This window comes from Budorcas taxicolor, chromosome 1 (genome assembly GCF_023091745.1).
Source record: "Budorcas taxicolor isolate Tak-1 chromosome 1, Takin1.1, whole genome shotgun sequence".
NCBI lineage: Eukaryota > Metazoa > Chordata > Mammalia > Artiodactyla > Bovidae > Budorcas > Budorcas taxicolor.
In genome coordinates this window covers 155,580,857-155,604,097 of record NC_068910.1, presented here as the reverse complement: position 1 = coordinate 155,604,097, position 23,241 = coordinate 155,580,857, and the positions used below count along the sequence as shown (strand labels likewise).

Genomic DNA, 23,241 nt, shown 5'->3' with positions numbered 1-23,241 from the left:
TAAAGCCAGTGGAGGTGATGGGATTTCAGCAGAGCTATTTAAAATCCTAAAAGATGATGCTATTAATGTGTTGCACTCAATAATATCAGCAAATCTGGGAAAACCCAGCAGTAGCCACAGGACTGGAAAAGGTCAATCCTCATTTCAGTTCCCAAACGGGCAGTACTTAAGAAAGTGTTCAAATCACTGAACAATTGCACTCATCTCCCATGCTAGTAAGCTTATGCTAAAAGTCCTCCAAGCTAGGCTTCAGTATTATGTGAACAGAGAACTTCCAGATGTTCAAGCTGAGTTTAGAAAGAGCAGAGAAACCAGAGATCAAACTGCCAACATTTGCTGGATCACAGAAAAAGCAAGGGCATTCCAGAAAAACATCTACCTCTGTTTCATTGACTACGCTAAAGCCTCCAACAGTATGGGTCATAACAAAGTGTGGAAAAGTCTTAAAGAGATGGGAATACCATATCATCTTACCTGTCTCCTGTGAAACCTGAATATAGGTCAAGAAGCAACAGTTAGAACCCTGTATGCAACAACTGACTGGTTCAGAATTAAGAAAGGAGTACAAGGCTGTTCATTGTCACTCTCTTTATTTAACTTATATGCAGAGCACATCATATGAAATGCTAGGCTAGATGAGTTACAAGCTGGAATCAAGATTGACATTAGAAATATCAGCAACCTGATATGGGGATGATACCACTCTAATGGCAGAAAGCAAAGAGGAACTAAAGAGCCTCTTGAAGGCAAAGGAGGACAATGAAAAAGACAGCTTAAAACTCAATATTTCACAAACGAAGGTCACAGCATCTTGTCCCATCACTTCATGACAAATAGATGGGGAAAAGGTAGAAGCAGTAACAGATTTCTTCTGCTTGGGCTCTAAAGTCACTGCGGAAGGTGACTGCAGCCATGAAGCTAGAAGATGATTGCTTCTTGGCAGGGAAGCTATGACAAACCTAGACAGTGTGTTAAAACACAAAGACATCACTTTGCTGACAAAGATCCATATAGTCAAGGTTATGGTCTTTCCAGTAGTCATGTATGGATGTGAGGGGGCTGGTCCATTAAGGGCTGAGTGCTGAGAAATGATGCTTTCAAACTGTGCTGTTGGAGAAGACTCTTGAGAGTCTCTTGGACAGCAAGGAGATCAAACCAGTCAATCCTAAAGGAAATCAACCCTGAATGCTCTTTGAAGGGGCTGATGCTGAAGCTGAAGCTTCAATACTTTGCCCATCTGATGTGAACAGCTGAACTCACTGGAGGAGACCCTGGGAAAAATAGAAGGTAGAAGGAGAAAAGGACAACAAAGGATGAGATGGTTGGATGGCATCATCAGTTCCTTGGATGTGAACTTGGGCAAACTCTGGGAGATGGTGAAGACAGAGAAACCTGGCATACTGTAGTCCTTGGGATGGTGAAGAGTTGGACACAACTTGGTGACTGAACAATAGAGACACAGATGTACAGGAAACACATGTGGACACAGGCAGGGAAGGGGAACATGGTATGAATTGGTTGATTAGGATTGACATATACAGGCTCAGTTCAGTTCAGTCACTCACTCGTGTCCAACTCCTTGCGACCCCATGAATCACAGCACGCCAGGCCTCCCTGTCCATCACCAACTCCCGGCATTCACTCAGACTCACGTCTATCGAGTCTGTGATGCCATCCAACCATCTCATCCTCTGTTGTCCCCTTCTCCTCCTGCCCCCAATCCCTCCCAGCATCAGAGTCTTTTCCAATGAGTCAACTCTTTGCATGAGGTGGCCAAAGTACTGGAGTTTCAGCTTCAGCATCATTCCTTCCAAAGAATACCCAGGGCTGATCTCCTTCAGAATGGACTGGTTGGATGTCCTTGCAGTCCAAGGGACTCTCAAGAGTCTTCTCCAACACCACAGTTCAAAAACACCAATTCTATGGTGCTCAGCCTGCTTCACAGTCCAACTATCACATCCATACATGACCACAGGAAAAACCATAGCCTTGACTAGACGAACCTTAGTCGGCAAAGTAATGTCTCTGCTTTTGAATATGCTATCTATGGTGGTCATAACGTTTCTTCCAAGGAGTAAGCATCTTTTAATTTCATGGCTGCAGTCACCATCTGCAGTGAATTTGGAGCCCCAAAAAATAAAGTCTGACACTGTTTCCACTGTTTCCCCATCTATTTCCCATGAAGTGATGGGACCGGATGCCATGATCTTTGTTTTCTGAATGTTGAGCTTTAAGCCAACTTTTTCACTCTCCTTTTTCACTTTCATCAAGAGGCTTTTTAGATCCTCTTCAGTTTCTGCCATAAGGGTGGTGTCATCTTCATACCTGAGGTTATTGATATTTCTCCCGGCAATCTTGATTCCAGCTTGTGCTTCTTCCAGTCCAGCGTTTCTCATGATGTACTCTGCATATAAGTTAAATAAGCAGGGTGACAATATACAGCCTTGACGTACTCCTTTTCCTATTTGAAACCAGTCTGTTGTTCCATGTCCAGTTTTAACTGTTGCTTCCTGATCTGCAAACAGGTTTCTCAAGAGGCAGGTCAGGTGGTCTGGTATTCCCATCTCTTTCAGAATTTTCCACAGTTTCTTGTGATCCACACAGTCAAAGGCTTTGGCATAGTCAATAAAGCAGAAATAGATGTTTTTCTGGAACTCTCTTGCTTTTTCCATGATCCAGCGGATGTTGGCAATTTGATCTCTGGTTCCTCTGCCTTTTCTAAAACCAGCTAAAACATCAGGAAGTTCCCGGTTCACGTATTGCTGAAGCCTGGCTTGGAGAATTTTGAGCATTTCTTTACTAGCATGTGAGATGAGTGCAATTGTGTGGTAGTTTGAGCATTCTTTGGCATTGCCTTTCTTTGGAATTGGAATGAAAACTGACCTTTTCCAGTCCTGTGGTCACTGCTGAATTTCCCAAATTTGCTGGCATATTGAGTGCAGCATTTTCACAGCATCATCTTTCAAAATAGATAACTAGTGGGAACCTGATTTATAGCATGTGGAGCTCAGCTCCATGCTCTGTGGGCATTGGATGGGTGGAATTAGGTGGGGAATGGGAGGGAGGTGCAAGAGGGAGGGGATACATATCTACATATAGCTGATTCACTTTGTTATACAACAGAAACTAACACAAAAGTGTAAAGTGATTGTACTCTAATAAAGCAAAAATAAAAAGAAATGGAAGAGGAGAAATCACAATAGACGATGCAGAAATACAAAAAAAAAGAGAGAGAGAGAGAATATTATGAACAATTGTATACGAACAAATTTGTAAACCTTGATGAAATGGACAAGTTTCTAGAAACATAGAGCCCACCAAATTTGAATCAAGAAGAAATAAATAATTTGAAATGATCAATTATCAGAAATGAAATAGAATCTATAATGAAAAAAAACTTCCTACAAACAAAAGTCTAAGACCAGATGACTTTACAGAGGATACCCAGCACACAAACAAAGAACTCAATCTCTTCCAAAAGGCTAAAGACTAAGGAACATTTCCAAAGACACTCTATAAAGTCCACATCACCCTGATACCCTCACACAAAAGGACTACCAAAAATTTACAGGTCAATATCTTTGATGAATATAGATGCAAAATTTCTCAACAAGTTATTCACAAAACAAAATCAACAACACATAAAAAATCTCATATACCATAACCTAGTTGGATTCATGCTAGGATCACAAGGATGAATCAACATACATAAATCAGTCAGTGTGATACAAAGCTATTTATGACAAAATACACATATAATATAATACTCAGTGATGAAAAGCTGAACACCTTCCCTCTAAAATCTGGAATAAGAATGCCCATTCTCACCACTACTCTTCAGCATAGCATTGGAAGTTCTAAGCACAGCAAACAGAAGAAATTATAGGTATTCAAAATGATAGGGGAGGTAAAATCATCATTAAAAACAGGTGACATGGTAATATATCTAGGGAAAACTCTAAAACTCCACATAGAAACTACTAGAACTGATCAAAAAATTCAACAAGGTAACAGGATACAAGACTGACACACAGTCATTGGTTGCATTTCTTTACACTAACCACAAAATATCAGAAAAAGTGAAAGTCGCTTGGTCATGTCCAACTTTTTGGGACCCCATGTACATATAGTCCATGGAATTCTCCAGGCCAAAATACTGGAGTGAGTAGCCATTCCCTTCCACAAGGGATCTTCCCAACCCAGGAACTGAACCAGGGCCTCCTGCATTGCAGGCAGATTCTTTACCAGCTGAGCTACAAGGTATCACAAAGGGAATGTAAACAAATGATTCGTTTTAAAATCATATCAAATAAATCTCACCAAGGAGAATTTACATGTTGTAAATGTAAAACCTTTATAAATAAATTATAAAACATTAATAAAGAAAATTAAAGATAATAAAGAAAATTAAAGATAATAAAGAAATTAAAATATACCCCATGCTCTTGAATTGGAAGAATTAATGTTGTTAAAATGGCCATACTGCCAAAGCAATCTGCATATTTAATGCAATCCGTATTAAATTACCAATGACATTTTTCACAGAAGAAGAATTTATACATAACCATGAAAGACCTAGAATTGCCACAGCAATGCTGAAAGAAAAAAAAAAAAAAAGAACAAATCAGGAGTCATGACATTCCCAGATTTCAGGCATTGCTAGAATGCTACAATAATCAAAATAGCATGGTATTAGCACAAAGACATATGGAGCAATAGAATAGAATAGAGAGCCCAGAAATGAACACACACACCTATGGACAATTAATTTCAACAAACGAGGCAAGAATATACAATGGGAAGAAAACAGTCTCTTCAGCAAATGGTGTTTGGAAAGTTAGTTGCATGTAAATCAATGAAGTTAGAACACACCATCACACCATAAACAAAAACAAACTCAAAATGGCTTAAAGACCTAAATATAAGATACTATAAACCTCCTATAAAAGAATACAGGCAAAACATTCCCTAACATAAATTCTACCAATGCTTTCTTATGTGAGTCACCAAGGCAATAGAAAAATAAATAAATAAAAATAGGACGTAACTAAACACAAGCTTTTGCACAGCAAAGGAAACCATTAAAAAATGAGAAGACAACCTCTAAACTGGGAGAAAATATTTGCAAATGATGCTAAGACTTAATTTGCAAAATATACATATAGATTATACAACTCAACAATAACAAACAACCCTATCAAAAAATGGGTGGAATACCTAAATGGACATTTCTCCAAAGAAGACATCCAGATTGTCAATAGGCACATGGAAAGATGCTTAATATCGCTAGTTATTAGAGAAATGAAAATCAAAACTGCAATGAGGTTCCACTTCACATAGGTCAGAATCGCCATCAGAAAAACTCTGTAAATAACAGATTCTGGAGAGAGTGTGAAGAAAAGAAAACCCTCTTATGCTGTTGTTGAGAATACAAATTAGTGCAGCCACTCTGGAAAGCTGTGTGAATTTTCCACTTAAAACTAGAGTTGCCAAATGATCCAGCAATCCCACTCCTGGGTGTATACTCAGACAAACCTATAATTTAAAAAGATACTTGCACCCCTATGTTCATAGCAGCACTATTTACATTAAGGTAAGACATAAAAGGATCCTAAATGTCCATCAACAGATGAATGGATAAGGAAGATGTGGTACACATATACAATGGAATACTAGTCACTCATAAAAAGGAATGAAATGATGCCATTTGCAACAACATGGATACAACTGGAGATTATCATACTAAGTGAAATAAGAAAAATACAAATATCATATATCACTTATATATGGCATCTAAAATAAGGCAAAAATGAACACATCCACAAAACAGAAACAGACTCACAGACTAGAGAACAGACTTGTGGTTGCCAGGAAGTAGGTGGGTGAAGGTGAAGGTGAAGTCGCTCAGTCATGTCCAACTATTTGTGACCCGGTGGACTGTAACCTACTAGGCTTCTCCATCCATGGGATTCTCCAGGCAAGAATACTGGAGTGGATTGCCATTTCCTTCTCCAAGGAAATTGCTTCCAAGGTTGCCAGGAAGTAGGTGGGTGGGGGGGGGACATACTGATGGTTCAGGATTATCAGAGGCAAACTATTGTATATAGGATAAATAATAAAATATAGCACAGGGAACTATATTCAATGTCTTGCTACAAACCGTAATGGAAAAGAAAATGAAAAAAAAAAGGACTTATATATGTCGATGGGGGGTGTAGCTGAGTCATTCTGCTGCACAGAAGAAACTAGCACAACATTATCAACTATTCTTCTATAAAATTGAAAAAAAAAAAAAGAGCAATGAATTTACAGAGAAGTGACAAGCCCCACAATAAAGTTATAGCCTTCCAAGGGCAGCACACTGTGGGAAAGGATATAATTAGAGGAATGGAAATATGTGGGGGAAGCTAAAAATTGATGAGGGCTATTTTAGTAAGATTTGTTATGTGCATTCCTCTTGATGGTGTCTCTGGGTTGATGAGAATATAGATTCATCTCTAGTGATGAAGAGCTAGTGGAAGATAGACAGCTTTTCTATCTATAGTTTCTCAATTGTTTTCAGATCAAAATAATTCTTATGCTAAATTGGAAGCATATACACTACCATATGTAAAATAGCCAGTGGAAATTTGCTGTATGACTGAAGGAACTCAAACCAGGACTCTGTAACAGCCTAGATGAGAGGGAAAGGGCGGTAGGAGGGAGGAATTTTCAAGAGGGAGGGGGCATATGCACAGCTATGGCTAATTCATGTTGATATATGGCAGAAATCAAACCAAGATTATAAAGGAATCAGCAATCATCAATTATAAATAAATAAATATAATTTAAAAAACTCCTATAACATTTCTAAGGCAATTAAAAAATTATTCTTATGCTAAAGTGGAATGTTTGGTTGGTATATTTCCTACAATATATTATCTACAAATATTAGCAATTATTTTCACCATTATAAATTTATACCATCAAATTTATTCCATATCTACTTGTTAGAAGCCTGGTGATATCCACAGTGAACAAGAAACTCTGTTCTTGAAGAGGTCTGCCTGAGAGACAAGTATTCATCAAAGAGTACAATGGTGTTTGATCAGTGACATGATGAAACCATGCCATGTTCCGCTGAGGTGAATCAACAAAGTTTGCCTTCGGTTGTTGACGAAACATGAGTGTTATGTTCCTTTCTGAAATTCATCAAATTTGTGTTCTGGTTCCTCCAGACCATAAGAAACTTGTGCTCTCATTAGTACCTCACAGATTTAGTAGTTGGATTTCCTCCCATATATCAAGTTAGAAAATATAGAACTTTTATTCATTGATTTACCATAATCCTTTAAGCATTACAAGTAAAAAGAACCTGCTTTTTAATCTACCAATGAACCAAGATACATTTTTTTCTAATATCTAAAGTACAGTTTAGCAAAACATTTTCACATATACATGTGTATCCATGTATTGTCCCTGCCAGCCATCTGAAAACAGGTTATTCTGACCTGAAAAACACCTTTTAAAATAGTCATTCATATACATATATGTTGTATGTATACAGCAAAGTGAATGGGTGCTATTTTTGATAATTAAAAGGCAGATGGTTTGCTGGTACAGAAACTTGCAAGAGGTGATATATTCTTGGGAAATCCTTAGAAGCTGTCTTTCCCTTGTTCCATGAAACTTCCTTTTGGATGAACTCTACTGGGTATGAAAAGTTATCTGATGATCTCACAGCTCTGTTGCACTAAGGACAGAGTTAGATGAGAATTAAGGGGAGGAGGTAATATGTTTCCAAGGAAGGAAAACCCAGAAACGTAAAGTAATAACAATAGCTACCATTTGAAAAAAAAATTGAAAAGTAATAGGTATCTACATATATTGTAACTGAATAACTTTCCTATACACCTGAAACTAACATAACATCATAAGTCAACTACATTCCAATATAAAATTTAAAAAGTTAAAAAAATAAGAATAGCTACTATTTATAAAGTATTTATTGTATATGCTAGGCCCAAACTAAGCACTTTAGATACTTTAGCTAATTACTGCAAAAACTCTAGTCTGAAAATAATACTTCCCATCTTACCAGTAAGGAAGAAGAATCTCAAAGAAGTTAAATAACTTTAATGTGCCGTGTATCACAGAGCTATGCAGTGGTGATGATAGGAAAGAAGACTAGTATCCTGAGAAAGAGCATGGATTTTAGACTCAGACGAGATTTTTATACTGATCATTTAGTATTTACTTCATATTTTTTCATTTTTCTTTGTTGTTGAAATTACTTTTTACTTTTTATAGTTTCTTTTTTACTGTTTATTAAATCAGAGTTGACATGCTGGGCTGGATTTTTTTTTTTTTTTTTTTTTTTTGGACAGAGACATGTGGCATATAGGATCTTAGTTCCCTCGACCAAGGATCGAACCCACGCCCCCTGCAATGGCAGCATAGTCTTAACCACTAGACCACCAGGGAAGTTCCTATAATTTCTTCTTAAATGTGATTCATGTTTTCTTTTCAAACATTTAGCTTCTTTAGATTGCTCTTCCTCACTCAGTAGGGCAAAAAAGCAGTAAGCATATAAACTTAGGTATCCAAGTTAACTTCCCACTACGCAAGTAGGATGATTACTGATGTAATCAGAATTTTGTAAATAAAGTCCTATTTTGATTAAAAAAATATAATAAGGGTTAAGATTTGGAGATTACCCTTTAACTGGAGAAAAGAGTGTGATATAAGAACAGATACCAAGACAGGCTGTTATGGAAATCTTCCACAGCCTGTAAGTAACATGGGAAATTCTATCTTCACATAATTACCCAGGTGTCCATAAAACAACATACTTACCCCTTTATCTCTTAGAACCCAATACATTTGTTCAGTTTTCATTGTCTTTTATCCTTATTGATTTATATACTAATAAATGTAAGATTTTATAGTATAACAACCAGCTTACTATTCATTTATATGATATAGGAGGTAGATATAAAATTTAGATTTTTTTTCTTCATAGTCCAGTGTGGCACAAATTACATATCTATCTACACACATACATTTATGAATACACACATATGTATTTACATGCACACATATATTCATGCATTTCAAAAATGTATAGACAAGTGATAAATACTTAAAGGGCAAGAATAAAAAGAAATGTTTCCATATTATCATCAGATATAAGATTTTCTCTGAGTTGATACTTCATGCATTAATAAAACCACAGGAGGGCAAAACTAGTGTGGTTTAATCCTCAAAGTCTTCATTTATCTACAGCTGCTCAATACTACCAATAATAATTGTTATCACTATAACTTCTCTTCATTAGAAAGTGAATAATTTTTAAATTCCATTTTAGAGGAAAAGCAAAGTTTATTGGCTGTATGGGGGTGGGTCTGTGTGCTAAGTCACTTCAGTCTCATCTGACTCTTTGCAGCTCTATGGACCATAGCCCATCAGTCTCCTCTATCCATGGGATTCTCCAGGCACAGATCCTGGTGTGGGTTGTCATGCCCATCTTCAGGGGATCTTCCCAACCCAGGGATTAAACCCAGGTCTCCTGTATTGCAGGCAGACTCATTACTGTCTGAGCCACCAGGGGAATATAAAATATACAGTTATTAAAATTGTTTCATTTGAGGTCTTCATGGGCAAGAAAATTGGTAGACTTTTTAAATATCAGGGTTCATTTTGTTAGACTCATATGCAAAAGACAATAGCTCTGAAACTCTCCTCTTCCCACTTAACTCAAAATTCAAAATCTCTTTGGAACTGAGACCACTCTTGTAATTCCTTTGTATACTATATAGTCCTTGGTGCTTAATAAATATTTCATAAATTGAGCTCTCAAGGTAATAATTGTTCCTTAATTTCTATCAACTTATACTTAAAAATTCTTAGATTTTCTGATGTATGATGAGATTAGTACAGTAATTGCTATATTCTTTCTTCTATTTTCCATCCAGATGTAGACTGTTTTGAATCTGCCTTATCTAAGTATTAAAAATATCAAAACTCTTTAAAATTATGTGATTTAATCATCTTAATGTACTTTATGAAATTAAGCGATCACCTCACAGAATACCTGACATTTACACAATTTAGACATACCTACTACTAAATGTCTTGCTTTTATATGGCTCAGGATTCACTTAGTGATGTTGTTTTTTAAAATATTGGATTAATATGTCTGCCAGAACATTCATTAAGGATAGAACAAAATTTCAAGATGACTCATATCCAGATGTGCAGTGCAAATAACCAATTATTTTTCTTCTATATTTAGGGGCATAGCTCCCCAAAAGGTTCAGTTAAAAACTGAATGTACTATTTTTTTCATATACTAAATATTAGTCTTCAAGAAAGGCAACTACAGATTAACATTATTCACTGAATAAAGTCAATTACTTTAAAAAGTAATTTGTATTTCAGACATTGACACTTACTAACATATCTTGCAAAAGAACTAAATGTCCAGCAACAGAATTATTTATGAAAAATGCCCATAAATTCTAATTTTTTAGTATAATTTAATTGATTATTTATAGATTGGTTCATTGCTCAGAGACCACACAGTCTAGAGCAGCAAGTAAAAGGAAAACTTAATTTTTTAAAAACATTTTGATCCATAAACAGGAAAACTAGAGAATTTAGAATATAGAATTTAGAAGGGATTACTTGAGTTGATTATACTCTAATTAGCAAAGCCAAATAATTATGACTTTCTCCTTTGATTTTGTTTTATACATCCACTGATTAATTCAAGAAACTTCTATATTATTACCAAGAGAATGGGCTAAAAAATCTTAAGCGAGGTCTACACATAGGAATCTAAATCACGAAAAACCTTTTATTTTAGATCCTGAAATAGCCCAACCCATTGTTAATCTCATACTTTAAGTCTCAATGACCCGTCTGTGATAGTTGGAACTCAAGATGATTCCTACATCTTTCTAGTTCTTAACAGTAAAGTTCTAACTAATACCCAAAGGGCAAACATTCCTTCATCTGACACAGTTAGAACCAGTAAATGGTCAAGTGATAGAAAAAGCAGTTTATTTTTAACTCAAAATTCATCACTGATCTTTTGATATAGGACCAAGGACTTTTCTTTGAGTTATGTTATGCAAATTGGAATTCTAATTTACTTTCCTGTTTAAGCCACACTAAGGATACATCATCTGAGATTTCCAATTTCAGCTTTCTCATTTTGGAGAAATAAATTGGCATTTGCAAAACAATCTAAATTCAGATTCTTTTTCATTGTCACTATAGATTCCTGCTCCCCTTGCTAATGATCTATTCAGTTATCTCTTTACATATAATTCAACAACTCCCATTGTGTCACTTAATCTTTGTGAATCTTTCCAACACATTCAGGTTCAGTTTCACAGGAATGATTCTTTCACATTCAATATGTCTTATTTATCATAATGTTAAATAAATCACATAATTCTGTAGATAATAATATAACATTGGAAGAAGCTAGTTTGAGGCCGAACCAAGACCTCTTGGCAAGTATAGAACTCACTGGAGGGAACTGCTGAGTATGCATGGGTATCACCCAGCAGATTTAAGTAAGGGAGCACAGGAAAAAAATGTGTAGTCCTACGAGATATCCCAGACTCATTGCATCTGAATCCTTTGAGCAGTTTTCAAAATGCCTCAGCTTATTCTTGTACATATTCAATTTGATAAACACTGCTGCCATATTATAGGAGTACTTGGAAACATTTAACATGAAGGGGAAAACTGCAATATAGTAGAACAGCAATTTGCAGTGTAATTCCAAGAGAACCCTGTGGAAATACACTCTCCCTTCCCACCACTAACACAGTAGATATTGAGTTGTGGTTTTGAGTTTTTTTAATTACAATAAAATCTTTCTGGTGTCAGAATTCTTTCCTATAAGTGGGAAATTCCTTCTAACGAGCTTGGTGGAAAGTAGGGCTTAGCGCTTCCGCAGGTGACTGAATCTAGGTATTTTCTTCCTAGAGTACAGGCACATGACCTAAGTTCAGCCAGTTGGATGAGCTCTCCCAGGACTTCCTATCTGAAAGAAGTGAGGCAAAGATGGAGGAACAGTTCAAGATTATTCATGCCACTTGTGGGTCAAGATTCTGGCAATGGCAGAGCAAATGTTAAGAGACAGTAAATTTGCAGTGGTTGTGAAGTATTCTTAAGGAAGTGGTGGCAGTGGGAGTATCTGAAATGTATATGTCCTAAATATGCTGCTATAGAAGAATCTTGATGGTGCTCTTTGATACTCAGCTTCCCTTGGTTACTGTCTCATTCTCAATGTTTTTCTATAAGCCATTACATTTACATGTAGTAGTACATTTATGTATGTCGAAAATATATTGAAAACATATGTTTTTTTCTCAAATTAGATATAAATAACTTTGGTATAACCAAATGTACACCTTCTTTGAGTTAAGTACCTGGGGACCCTCTTCAACCGTTGACACCCATGCCTGAGAACACAGGTGAAAGCATATTCTTTTTGAATTCCCAAAGCAAAGAACTGAAATTCCTACCATTTACTCACAATCTAAATTTTTTAATGGTCAATTTCAACACAAACAATAGGAATTTGCCTGTCTGGTACTTGTATTTTGAAAAATTTAATAGTATTTAAAAATCAGATCATTTTATTTTTAAAACATTTTCATAGAAAATTGTATTGGGATCCATTTATTTACCGGTAGAAACACAGCATTCCTATTTCCTTAGGCTAGAGAGAAGGCAATGGCCACCCACTCCAGTACTCTTGCCTGGAAAAGCCCATGGACAGAGGAGCCTGGTAGGCTGCAGTCCATGGGGTCGCAAAGAGTCGGACATGACTGAGAGACTTTCACTTTTCACCTTCATGCATTGGAGAAGGAAATGGCAATCAACTCCAGTGTTCTTGCCTGGAGAATCCCAGGGATGGCGGAGCCTGGTGGGCTGCTATCTACGGGGTCGCACAGAGTCGGACACTGTTGAAGTGACTTAGCAGCAGCAGCAGCAATAATATAGATAGTAATATAAAAATAAATTGTGAGCAAATTTACATAGCTAAGGAACAGAGTTCCTTTAAAATGTTATTTTTTGTTACACTTTCAAAGTGAATGTTTAATAACATGTATAACAATTCCATAAAATGTGAAAGGTAATCTTTGAAATATTTATGACTAATTTTACATTAGTATATTTCTTCATTAAATACCTTCAACATCTGTGATCAACATTCAGAGCTTCAGTAGATCAGTTATTCTACTTGGTCCTTATTTTTTTCTTCTAGCTAAAATTTAGCAAACATTTAATGTTCTATTGACTTTTTAAGTTTTCAAATCATACTGAATAATGTACTTTCTATTCAAGAGGAATAATGCATTTTTTACCTTAATACAGTCTATTTTAAATGTCAACTGAATGAATTATCTAAATCTTTTCAGTCAAATAAAATTGTATCTATAGTTATAAAGGAATATATGGTCTATTTTTAATAGCTATATAATCAATAAGATTATTTAGGATACATTTGATTGGAGGCTAATTATGTTACAATATTGTAGTGGTTTTTGCCATACATTGACATGAATCAGCCATGGGTGTACATGTATCCCCCATCTTGAACCTCTTTTCTGCCTCCCTCCCCACACCATCCCTCAGGGTTATCCCAATGCACTGGCCCTGAGCACCCTGTCTCATGCATCAAACCTGGACTGGCGATCTGTTTCACATATGATAATATACATGTTTCAATGCTATTCTCTCAAATCATCCCACCCTCGCCTTCTCCCACAGAGTCCAAAAGTCTGTCTTTACATCTGTGTCTCTTTTGCTGTATCACATATAGGGTCATTGTTACCATCTTTCTAAATTCCATATATATGCATTAATATACTGTATTGGTGTTTTTCTTTCTGACTTACTTCTCTCTGTATAATAGGCTCCAGTTTCAACCACCTCATTAGAACTGATTCAAATGCATTCTTTTTGATAACTGAGTAATATTCCATCGTGTATATGTACCACTATCCATTTGTCTGCCAATGGAAATCTAGGTTGCTTCCATGTCCTGGCTATTATAAACAGTGCTGCGATGAGCACTGGGGTACATGTGTCTCTGTCAATTCTGGTTTCCTTGGTGTGTATGCCCAGCAGTGGGATTGCAGTTCCATTTCCAGTTTTTTAAGGAATCTCCACACTGTTCTCCATAGTGGCTATACTAGTTTGCATTCCACCACCAGTGTAAGAGGACTCCCTTTTCTCCACACCCTCTCCAGCATTTATTATTTGTAGACTTTTTGATAGCAGCCATTCTGACTGGCACAAGATGGTATCTCATTGTGGTTTTGATTTGCATTTCTCTGATAATGAATGATGCTGACCATTCTTTCATGTATTTGTTAGCCATCTGTATGTCTTCTTTGGTGAAATGTCTGTTTAGTTCTTTGGCCCACTTTTTGAGTGTAGACCCCACCTCTTGTTGGAAAGAACTACAGTCATAATTTGAAGTGGCCTGCATACAGGGAGAATAACTATAGCCATTTTTGCAAACAAACAATCTACCACACATGTGTTTCTGCCTCAATTGTCTACAAAGTGAATTTATGGTTTAACAGTATCAACAATGGTCTTAATTCTCATTGATGCTTTTGCTAGTATCAGTTCAGTTCAGTCACTCTCAGTTGTGTCCGACTCTTTGCAACCCCATGAATCACAGCACGCCAGGCCTCCCTGTCCATCACCATCTCCCGGAGTTCACTCAAACTCACGTCCATCGAGTCAGTGAAGCCATCCAGCCATCTCATCCTCTGTCGTCCCCTTCTCCTCCTGCCCCCAATCCCTCCCAGCATCAGAGTCTTTTCCAATGAGTCAACTCTTCGCATGAGGTGGCCAAAGTACTGGAGTTTCAGCTTCAGCATCATTCCTTCCAAAGAACACCCAGGGTTGATCTCCTTTAGAATGGACTGGTTGGATCTCCTTGCGATCCAAGGGACTCTCAGGAGTCTTCTCCAACACCACAGTTCAAAAGCATCAATTCTTTGGTGCTCAGCTTTCTTCACAGTCCAACTCTCACATCCATACATGACCACTGGAAAAACTATAGCCTTGACTAAATGGAACTTTGTTGACAAAGTAACGTCTCTGCTTTTCAATATGTTATCTATGTTGGTCATAACTTTTCTTCCAAGGAGTAAGCATCTTTTAATTTCATGGCTGCAGTCTAGACCATATTTAAATCTAACTGAATGGACATTTGTACTATAAATAGCATAGCCAGGTATCCTGTGACTTCTCATGGATAGAGTATCCAAGACACATAATATTTTCTAATGTTGATATAAATACAGTAATCCACTGTTAACTATGGAGTACAACTCGTATAATCCCTAAAAAGAGTGAGCAACAGTTGTGAGGTACTGAACTGACCTTTTCTTTCTGCATTCCACATGCATACCCAGTCAATTTTAAAAGACATGACTTATTATTTAGTGTGATTTCATTTAGGACTTTCTCGACATGGGTCTAATGAATATTAATTCACATTTAGAATGGGTGGCATCCTTTCCACATTTATGAATATAAAAGGAACATTTGAAAGAGAGTCATCATTTCCATCATTAATTTGCTAATTCACACACGAGGAAATGACTCATGAAGACTTTAGATGCCTTTGTTTCAAAATTCATTTTCTTCAGTTTTCCTTTGCTTTAGCTGAGTGGAAAAGATTTGTCAGTTGAGTAAAGATGCTTCATCTCCTTCACTGATGCTGCGGGGAGTTATTAATTAAGTTTCTGAGTTTGGCACTGCTCCTTCCTGGTCACCGTGATGTGTCATTGAAACAGACCCATTAAAATGAGTGATGTGTGTTGTAATTTCATTAGTGTCATCAATAATGTATTACATTTCCCTTTTAGTAGTCTCTTTGTGTTGTGTGTGGGTCAGGATGACTGTATGAATTACATTTATAAGATCCAAATTGTTACAGATGAGAGAAGATAGGCATGAGGGTGGAATTAATGTTATTTTAAACATGATAACTACTAAAATGATTTCAATTAAGTAATATTTTAATTAGGTCTGATGTCTCTACATGCCATACTGAAATGCATGTTATATGTATGCAAATAGGATGGTGATTTATTGAATTAATAACACAGTCCATTCTTTCTGCCAGGAAACTTATGAATTGAACTAAAGCAGGTGTAAGAGCAGGAATGGTTCAATAAGGCATGTAATTCCTTGTGGTTATAAAGAACCGACTCTTGACATTGAAACTCTTCAAGGGTATTTGCTCACTTTCTTTCCACTCTATTTTCCTATAAGACATGTGCCTTTTGACTGGCTATTGGTTAATTCCAAGTTCCTAATCTGAAAAATATGATTCTATACATGAGGAGGAGAAACACATTTGAATATTCTGATGCACATTGTTGACATCTTTTAACTCCATATAACTGAAGTTCAGTTTTGGTCATATAATATGAGAATATAAAGACCTTTTGGCTTAGAAGCTTCCATAACAAACATTGATCAAATTGAAATGTTTTCAAAGGTAAGAATAATTGACATACTAAAAACAAGGTACAGTAGCAGTTTTGCTCCCCAGGGGTACTTAACAAATGAATGAATATATAAGAAATTTCTCAGAATTAACAAGTATATAGACACAGACGTGGATGGGCTTTGTGTTTTTTTGTCTTCCATTCAAATAATACAACTAAAATAATATTATGACACTTTTTGGGAAAAGGTCTACAAATACTGAACTTTATTTTCTGTTAGCAGGAAGCTAAATAGTTTTTAGTATGCAAAAGAGAAATAGTAAAAAGATAAGCTGCTTCTGAAGATCAATAGGTGAAATTATCCTTCTTATGAAAGTTTAAAGAAGGTATTTTTGTTTTCCTCAATTTGTTTTTAAGGTAAAACAATCTATCCAAGTAAAAAATAAATAAATTCTACTATAATAAAGATCAATTGCCTTAAGTCAGCAGCTACCCTGAATGAAGTTTCCCTCTTAAACTATGATGAAAGAATACTAGTCACTTATCTTCAACCAGAATTTAAGCATCTGTAGTTTTAAGCTGATTTGTATCCAATTTGGGTCGAAATGGATATGAGTGTTTATCTTACATAATAGCTTACCACAGCCTACTATTTGAATCATGTAGCATATGGAAAGTGTGTTTAGCTCCTTGTAGAAATTTCACAAACCAAAAAGGACCCATTTCTATGCACATGGCTTGTTTACAGTCATTAGAAAAGTATTACTGAGTTGCTTACGAGTTAGAAAAAAGCAAATGTTGGCACATTGCAGATTCCATTGCATTGGTCTTTAAGAATTATATGTATTGCTTTCCAGTTTTTTAAAAAATCACAGTGATTGTATGTGTTATGCTTAGACATAAACATTTTTTCTAGGATGTATTTTTATTCTTCCACATTCTCTCTCTTCTCAATATTTTATACTAGTTATAGCTGAAGTTTTATGTAAATATATTAGAGATTGTGCTCATGCTTAAATGAACTGTCATTGAGGGATTAATCCTATAACCTTTATGAGCATGTTTTATTAATATCTTATCATTAAACTGAATATTAATAACATTTAACATTTAATAACCATAGAATGTGTATTTAGGAATATATTTCATGCTAGTGGGCTTTGAATATGTGGAATAGTCACTATAACAGCCCCCAAATCATTAAACATATTTCCCATAATGTATTAATTGCAATGCTACAACTCATTTAAAGGACAGCTCTGAATAACAATGATTACAGTATCTTTGTCAGCATGCTGAATAGTATACCCTCAAGGAATGGAAGTATTTGGTACAGCTTTTGAAGATGTTTTTGCACTCTTAATTCTGGAAATATATTTGCTATTAAATGATTTATAATTAAACATGAAACTAATAAAGTAGAGGAAGAGAATTCAAAACTATGAATATTAATGAGATGATAAAAATTTTTCTTATAGTAATTTAGTAACCACTAGTAGAAAAGTAGTATAAGTTGTCTACAATGAATACTTTTTAAAATGATTAATTAAAATATATTTTAAACTACTTTTATTCTCAAAATACTAAACCAATTTTTATCTATCAATCTATCTAAATGGTTTACTGTGAATTTAAAAATGTTTGATAGGTATCCTGACACTAAAACCCACTCCTTTTTTTTTTATGGCAATTAAGGATTATGTTAACATGAAAATGTGACTTGTATATAGCCTCTGTCATGTAGGAGAATACATATGACTATCTGAAGCAGTTTCATCTTCATCTGGGAAAATTCCATGGTTGTATCAAGGTTCCTCTGTATTAGCAGGGTTTTTTTTTTGCCACCCCCCCCCCACTACCAATTTAATAATATAAAACTAATATTTAGGGAAACCTCCATTAGGTTTTTTGCTAATTTTCATTATTTGTCAGTTTTATATAGTAAAAACCTTTACACATAAAACACATGTATACATATGTCTATGTATATACATATTCTTACGTGATTATTTTAACACAGCACAGTGGCTTCTTCTGAAAAGTTCTTTAATTTTATGAAGTTTGTGGAAATAGCAAGACAGAAATCTCTGTTTCAAGGAATATTCTCCTTGTAAACTGAATCCCCATTTTTAGCTCATAGCTAAAGCATTGCTCATGACCAATTTGCCTCTCCATTTGGAAGATGTTTTTTTCCCTCCCACATCTAGAGAGAATATATGTTCCTTAATACAAAGTTTTATGACTACAAATTTCCTTAATACAAAGTGGTATCATCTGCATACCTCTGAAATGCAGATGATACCACTTTAATGGCAGAAAGTGAAGAGGAACTAAAGAGCCTCTTGATGAGGGGGAAAGAGAGAGTGAAAGAGTCAACTCTTCACATCAGGTGGCCAAAGTATTGGAGTCTCAGCTTGAAAATCAGTCCTTCTAATGAATATTCAGGACTGATTTCCTTTAAGACTCACTAGTTTGATCCTCTTGCAGTCCAAGGGGCTCTCAAGAGTCTTCTCCAACACCGCAGTTTAAAAGCATCAGTTCTTCAGTGCTCAACTTTCTTTATAGTTCAACTCTCATATCCATACATGACTACTGGAAAAACCATATCTTTGACTAGACACACCTTTGCTGGCAAAGTAATGTCTCTGTTTTTTAATATGCTGTCTAGGTTGGTCTTGATAAAGTAACATATGTAGACTTGATAAAGTAACATATTTCTCAAGTCAAACATGTAAAGCAATGATATCATAATCTATCCTTGAAAATATTGGGATCAGGGCCCAATAACAGAGACAAAAAGACATGAAAAAGATGGAAGAGTGAGTATCTTCAAAGACCAGTTGGATACTTAGGAAAAGAGATAACTTGCAGGGTTCTGTCATGAGTGATTAAGCAGATTTCAATGTCCATTCACCACCAGAGTACAGGAGAATGCAAAATAACCTAATTGATGTAATTTACACTGACATTACAGGCTTCATTATTGAGCTTACGAAGTTCAGGAGAGGCTCAAGTAGTGGAGTCTTGATCAGCTAGGAAACAATGATCCAGAATTTATTTAAAACTGAGGTCAGTGCTAGTGAGTGAAAGTCACTCAGTCATGTCTGACTCTTTGTGACCCCATGGACTATACAGTCCATGGAATTCTCCAGGCCAAAATACTGGAGTGGGTAGCCTTTCCCTTCTCCAGGGGATCTTCCCAACCTAGGGATTGAACCCAGGTCCCCTATATTGCAGGAGGATTCTTTACCTGCTGAGCCACAAGGCACACCCAAGAATACTGGAGTGAGTAGCCTATCCCTTCTCCACTAAGTCAGTACTAGGGATAATTATAAATTAACTAAATCTTATGCTGTGGCCCTTGCTCCATCTTCTCAAACTTATCTGTGCATCCTTGCTCCATTTGATCAATCATGTCTGACTCTTTGCGACCCCACAGACTGTAGTCCACCTGGCTTCTCTGACCGTGGAATTTCTCAGGCAAGAATACTGGAGTGGGTTGCCATTTCCTCCCCCAGGGGATCTTTCTGACCCAGGGATCAAACCTGCATCCCTTGTGTCTCCTTCATTGGCAGGTGGATTCTTTACCACTAGCGTCACTGACATCTTTGTTCACTTCTCATCTCTGGGTTTTGTATTACAACCAAAGTAACTATACCAAAATAAAGTCAAATAATCTTTCTTTCTTTCTTAAAAGCTTTCATTAGCTTCCTACTGCCCATAAGAAAAAGTATAACCTTACCTTGATACGGAAGGCCTGGTATGATGTGGCCAATGGCTTGCTCTCCCAGTTCTTCTATAGCTGTTGTGCTCTGATCATACAGCAGCACTGGCACTGATCCACTAAGAATAGTAAGCTGTTTTATAAATCCATACCTCTGAATATGCTAATTCCTCCTGCATAGGGTGTTGTATCCACTTTCTAGTTTATTTCCTTTCTTTTGCCCTTATAGCTGGTAGTTCCCGTCATCCTTCAAGATGAAATGTTCTCCATGATAAACTTTGCCAGTGGCAAACCTTCATCTGTTATCACTAGACTTTTTACATTTCTAGCATGACAATTAATGACCTTATTTTAATTATTTATATATTTGCCTCTCTTATTAGAGCATGGAATTTCACCTAGCTCAGATAGTTTGGGTTGGAAATAAGTCAAATGATGCAATAATCCATTCCTTTCTACCAAAATGCATCTCTTTCTACTTATCAACTAATAAAAGGAATCTCTTTAGACTTGCCCAAGGCCAAATACCTCTTTCTCAGATATTTGGATAAATTTCAGAGCACCATCATATTACATACTCTACACTTATGAGAAGATATTCTAAATGTCAAACACATACAAAGAAAGAGAACAGGATAATGAATACATTACCCAATTCAACAGTTATTAGCTAATGGTCAGTCTTATTCTACCTGTGATGTCCATAGCTCCACTCTCCATTTTTCCTTCCAAATATTTAGAAGCAAATTTTAAATATAGTAACTTTTCATTCACAAATATTACTGTATGTATTTCTAGAAGTTAAGAACACTTTGAAAATATACTGATAATACCCTTATCGTACCTAAAATGTTATTTCTTAATAGTAACAAATCCTTAATTAGTATTCAATTTTATACTACTTCTCAGTTTTAAAACTGTTTGAATAAAGACCTAGAAAATCTGTACTTTACTACATAGGTTGATGTTTCTTTTAATCTAAAGCAACAGCTTTCAACTGGGTGTACTTTTGCTTTGTAAGGGACAATTTTGGCAGTCTGGAGACATTTTTGGTTCGTACAACAGCTATGAACTGAATGTTTGTATTCTCCCAATATAAAGACATGCATTAAAACCCTAACCTCAATGGAACTATATTTTGGAGATGGGCCTTTGGGGAGTAATTCAGCTTAGGTTCGGTTATACAGGTGGGGCCCTCATTATGGGAATAAAGCCCTTACAAAAAGAAGAGAAGACATGGGATCCCTCTGTGTGCATGCAATAGGCCATGGAAGAATATACTAGGAAGAGACCCCTCACTGACAATCTGTTTATACTGGCATGCTGATCTTGGGATTAGCTTTCAGAACTGTGAAAAATAAATGCTTATTGTTTAAGCCACCCAGTTGATGGTATTCTGGTATAGTAGTTCAGACTGACTGGGACTACTACAGGAGGAGTGTTACCGGTACCCAGTGGGTAGAGGTCAGGGATTCTGCTAAATATCCTTCAATGCGCAGGACCGCTGCCACAATAAAGAATTATCTACCTCAGCCCCCGCCCCCAACAAATGTCAATAGTGGGAGGCTGAGAAACCCTGGTCTAGCAGTTCCTCTGTCACCCATTTCTTGTTATAATTTGGTCATTGAATAAACTGGGCCATTTGTCCTACAGAATTTCTCACAATATTTTGCTGATGACACACTGCAGTATTATTTTTATATTTTCTGTCCCTTGTGTTTATGAACAATTAGATTTAGAAGCGTCATCAGATTCAGTGTTTTTTTTTTTCTTTTTTCTTTTTTAGCAAAAAATAATTTATTTCATTGATTGTATTGTGTACTTCCATCAGGAGGTACATACTGTCTAGTTCTATGTCTCTCATCACTAGAGGGAACTTTGGATGATCAATGTCTAAATCCATTCATTAAATAGTGGCCTCAAAATGATAATATTGCATTCTTATAATTATTTTATTTATTTAAAACATCACTGTTTCTTGAAAATATTTTTTACAATGTTTGATACAAAATAGCATGGTGCCTAAAACATTTACTCATTCTGTTATTTGGGTTTTTTTTGTTTGTTTGTTTGTTTGTTTTGTTTTTTTCAGAAATATCCTGTACCACCTTGATGGGAAGAAAAGCCAGTTTTCAATACTCCTGGAGGCTTGGGAGCACTGCAAGTCACTTGCATCAAATGAGACCCTTCAAGAAGCCCTGTCAGAGGTGTTGAACAGCATTAATGCAGCTCAGGTTTACTTCAAAGCAGGACTTGATGTGTTCGAGAGTGTCTTAGTTGGAAAGAACTGAGAAAACTCTCAGCATTTTAAAAAGTTTGTTTACAATTCCTCAAGCAAAAGCTCTAATCTCACCAGATTTTCTGACATGGAAGACTTTTTCCCCTCAATAGCTTTTTATATAAGTATAAAGCTATCCTTCCTTTGAATTTTTGATGTACATGTAAAAAGAGCATTTTGCACATTTAATATTTTTCTTATATCTAGATTTCTGATTATGTAAAAGCAAGCTATTGAAAATAATACTTAAGATTTATCTATTAAAAAGAAATCTGCTGTATTTATATATATATATGAAATATTTGGGGGAAAAAATTTCCAAGAAGTTCTGGACAATCTTTTTCCTATGGATAAAACATGTAGGAATAGAAATGATTCCCTATGTTAGAGCTTTAATGACCTACCTTCTGTAATAGAAATGGACAGTTGATATGGTTTCAGATTAACTTTTACTATCAAATATTCAATATGAACACAAGTATTCTGACTGAGTGATTGGTTGATGAAAACCACTTTGAATGTGTCTATTTTATGAAATGAAGTGCCTGTTTATAACACAACTAGATGTAGCAATACACTGGTTATGAAAATGTATTTTTTTAAGTATTAATTAAAAAAAAAAAAAGAGCCATAAACATTCCAGGGGAAAATCGCAAGGTAGCTGCACAGAGCAATTTAATTGTAAGTTTTTTTCCTAACCACTTATAAGATGACTAGCTTTGAAATCCCTCATTTGTATCAGTTGATTTTGTAAA

At 35.8% G+C, this 23,241-nt stretch overlaps 1 protein-coding gene across 1 annotated transcript in view; it reads left to right on the top strand.

Annotated features, from left to right (window-relative positions):
- NAALADL2 (N-acetylated alpha-linked acidic dipeptidase like 2) overlaps positions 1 to 22,499 on the top strand; it is an 895,965-nt gene extending 873,466 nt beyond the window's left edge. Inside the window, exon 15 of the mRNA XM_052645317.1 lies at positions 22,301 to 22,499. Within this exon, the coding sequence (XP_052501277.1) occupies positions 22,301 to 22,499 (199 nt within the window). The remainder of the gene's footprint in view (positions 1 to 22,300) is intronic.
- Positions 22,500 to 23,241: the final 742 nt, after the last annotated feature.